Consider the following 3,765-nt stretch of genomic DNA (forward strand, 5'->3'; position numbering starts at 1 on the left):
CCGTATTATTTATGTTGGTTAACTTGTCTCTTTTTAACGGCGGTTATGAGTCACTGACGGCAGATGTCCGAATGCGATGTTGGAATCTACTCACTTGAACATTACAGTCCTACCGTCCCTCAAGATGATACCCCACGGCGAATCCATACGGTCATCGCGTGTGGTAAAAAAACTCCTCGAGTGAGGCCCGAACGCAAGAAGTCCGCAACTTCCGAGACCCATAATATGAGCGGGTAACCTCATGGAAATCATTTTGCAAGTCATGGGGATCGATCCCCTGACCTCCCTTATGAGAAATACACCAGCAAGTTGAGGTTATGTTGGTCAACTTGTTGATTAATTAACCATTCAAATTCTTTATTCATAATTCAACTAGTAATCATAAATTTTGAATCAATATTTTATAGAATTACTTAGAGATAAATTAGACTAATTTATGCGTTAATTTTATGTAATATTGCAAAATACATATTATCAATCAGTAAGTGAATTAAATTGTTAAAAAATAAATGTTGCGAGCATTCATTTTTTTAAGTCATAAGTCATTTACAATGACAAATGATGTTTAAATATATATATTTAAAGTCAAGTGTTATTTGAGTAAAGTCTTAACAAGCGATCTAAATACATTACTATGCAAGGATTTTGATAAAATGTTTTAGTTGAACTATTATTATTATTATTTAATTTATTTATTGATTGATTATTAATTATTATTGCAAAATGCTGGTGTAAAATGACTAAAGTGCCACTAGCCTGCTACCACTACCTACTATGCTTGCTTAGCACAAAAAAGCTTTTAGCTTCCATTTGCAGGCTTGTAGATTCGTTACCTCACAAACTTCATGTAGCTCTGTGGGTCCACATCTCATTTGTCCAATTTACTACCCATTCCAAATTCTTTAATCTCCAGTGAATGACCATATTGTCCCTACCCAACTTGAACCAACTACTTTAACAATATAAGTATGACACTTGGCACTTCCTAATTGGTCACAATGAAGAAAACTTAAGGTGTTTGACACCCACAACTTTTTTTTTCTTCCTGTGGGTGGACAGTTACTGATATCATGGCAAAATTAGGAATTTTTGAGTATTACTCATGAGTCCAAAACTTTTGGGATGGGCATTGTGTAACAATCTCAACCGTTGGATTATTGTTTGGCAATAGAATTGATATTTTGTTATTGATATATTTATATTTATATATTTTATATATATATACTTAGCTGACTACACGTTGCTTTTGCATCTTTTTATTATCCTTGTTTTCATGCATGGATTTCTCCTTCTTTCTCTAAATATAGTGTTTTCATCTCTCTTTAGGGAGATAAAAGATACAAGCTTGATCATCTTCATCATTAGCATAACAAAAAAAAGGTAATTAACCCATCAATTCTAAATTATCTTAATTAGAATTATTGTCAATTTATGTTTGCACTATTGAGTACTAGTACTACTACATGATCTTAGCTTCAATTCAGTTCATGTGTTCACATTTTTGTTGAATATCAATTGCAATCCGAAATTGGTTATCCTTTATTGTTTCATCTTTATCTGCAAGAATACTGAAGATCCGTTAAAGATTTGAGCTTTTTATATTGTTTCTTGATCTTGGTATGTAAAAATTTTTGATTTAGGGCAAAAAGGATTTGTTTTTTTTTTTTTTTTTTTGGTTGATAAAAGAACAATGTAATCTGAGATGGGTTGTATGTTATTAACTTGGATACCTACTAAAGATTTGAGCTTTTGATCTGGGTATTTCACAATTTTAAGTTTTTAGCTTTCTTGACTTGTTCTTGCTGATATACAAATGGAATCTGATGTGGGTTTCATTTCATTTTACAAAAAGAGTAAAGAACTTAGCTTTCAATCTTGTTTCTTGATCTGGGTGTTATTCAAATCACAATCTTGACACTTAAATTCTTTGTTTTCAAGTAGTTGATCATAATTAAGTGACCATCCTCTGTTTTTGGATCACTTTTTAGCTGTCAATCTGAATTTAATTTTGATCTTTTCTTTATATAGAATGTTAAATTCCAACCGAAATTCAATGGAAGAAAGTGAGCAGGAAGTGATGAAACATATGTGTAAGTTGTGCAACAAGTGCTTCCCTTGTGGCAGATCATTGGGAGGTCACATGAGGTCTCACGTGATCAACTCAACTGATCATCATCAGAAGATGAAGCTCTCCTCTGTTAATAACATCAGCGAAACCTCGATGAAGAACAATAACAATGAAGTCACTAATGGTTCTTCTAATTCGAATGATTTGGGTTATGAGCTTCGAAAAGATCCCAAAAAGACTCTAAAAGCAGTCATTAATGGTATTTCAAGTTCAAATGAGTATGCTGTTCTTGATAAGATTTGTAAAGAATGTGGAAAAGGTTTTCAATCTTGGAAGGCCTTATTTGGACACATGAAATGTCACTCAGACAAAATATCGAACTCCAAAACCGCAATTTCAAATCAAGATTCTTGGATCGGACAGTCAAGTAATGAAATTTCGGGTGTAAAAGTTCGTCAAATCAAAAAATCAAGGTCAAGAAATGGAGCAAATAAAAGATGTTTACTTACTTGTGCTACAACTGATCCTACTGTTACCACAACCACCACTACTACAGCTTCATCTTCGGTTTCTATGAATGCAAACATTACTTCAACAAGTGTTGTATCTGATATTGATCAAGAACAAGAAGTAGAGATTGCTATGTGTTTGATCATGCTTTCGAGAAATGTAGCAACATGGGATATGAATGTAATCGAAAATGGTACTAAGATGAAGAAAACAGCAAAATCCGAAGCTCATTTTAATAGATTGGAGAAAATTAGTATCGATCGTGACGAATTTGATGGCCAAATGAAGAGAAAGTTTGAGTGTACTACTTGCAACAAGAGTTTTCACTCTTATCAGGCACTTGGTGGCCATAAAACAAGTCACAAGAAGTTAAAGGGATGTTTTGATTCGAAAAACGACGATAAAAACACAATTAAAAGTGAACCCATTTTAGATCATGCACAAATGATTAATGGGTTGTGTGAAAAAACATCTGATAATCATCACACAACATCAAGTTTCAATCTTGGTAGCTCAGTGAAGAATACAATGGTTTTAGGAACTCATGAGTGCTCAATTTGCTTTAGAATATTTTCTTCAGGGCAAGCTTTAGGAGGTCACAAGAGATCACATTTGATAGCTGAAGCTAAACTAAATCAACAAAATATGAATACGGCTGAAAAAATCGATAAACCAGTTTATCATGAAATTCGAGGTTTTCTTGATCTGAACATGCCACCTGAAGATTGTATAGAAGAACAAGAACAAGAGGGGACAATGATGATGAATACAAGTACCACAGGGTCAGGGTACAATCCATGGTATTACAACCATGAATCAACACTACTTGGTTTGCTTTCAACAAGTTGAAGTGATCATAACTTCAAATTTCATTGATTCTTTACAATTTGATGTAATTTTCTGTTTCAAGAACACTTTTAAGTAGTCAACCAACACACATTGTAAAAGTTTTACATTTTTTTTTTTTTTTGTGAAATACAATTTTTGATTCAAGAATAATAGTTTCAGAAACTACCTATGATTTTTGTTGGCAAATGTTTAGATACTAGAAAAAATTCGACCGCACGTTGCTGCGGTTGTGTTCAACGCGCGATCATATTTGTATATACGTTGTTTGGTACCTAATATATCTAGTAGGTTGGGTTGTTTGTTGGACGTGTACGTATATGTATGAAATATAGCTCGAA

At 33.1% G+C, this 3,765-nt stretch overlaps 1 protein-coding gene across 1 annotated transcript; it reads left to right on the plus strand.

Annotated features, from left to right (window-relative positions):
* The first annotated feature begins 1,281 nt into the window (after nt 1-1,281).
* Nucleotides 1,282-3,506, plus strand: LOC139873491 (uncharacterized). Its single transcript, XM_071861420.1, has 2 exons — nt 1,282-1,380; nt 2,029-3,506. Exon 2 carries the CDS (start codon nt 2,030-2,032, stop codon nt 3,425-3,427), a length of 1,398 nt encoding a protein of 465 aa, XP_071717521.1. The 5' UTR covers nt 1,282-1,380; nt 2,029; the 3' UTR covers nt 3,428-3,506.
* The last annotated feature ends 259 nt before the right edge of the window (nt 3,507-3,765 follow it).

This window comes from Rutidosis leptorrhynchoides, chromosome 10 (assembly GCF_046630445.1).
Source record: "Rutidosis leptorrhynchoides isolate AG116_Rl617_1_P2 chromosome 10, CSIRO_AGI_Rlap_v1, whole genome shotgun sequence".
Classification (NCBI taxonomy): domain Eukaryota; kingdom Viridiplantae; phylum Streptophyta; class Magnoliopsida; order Asterales; family Asteraceae; genus Rutidosis; species Rutidosis leptorrhynchoides.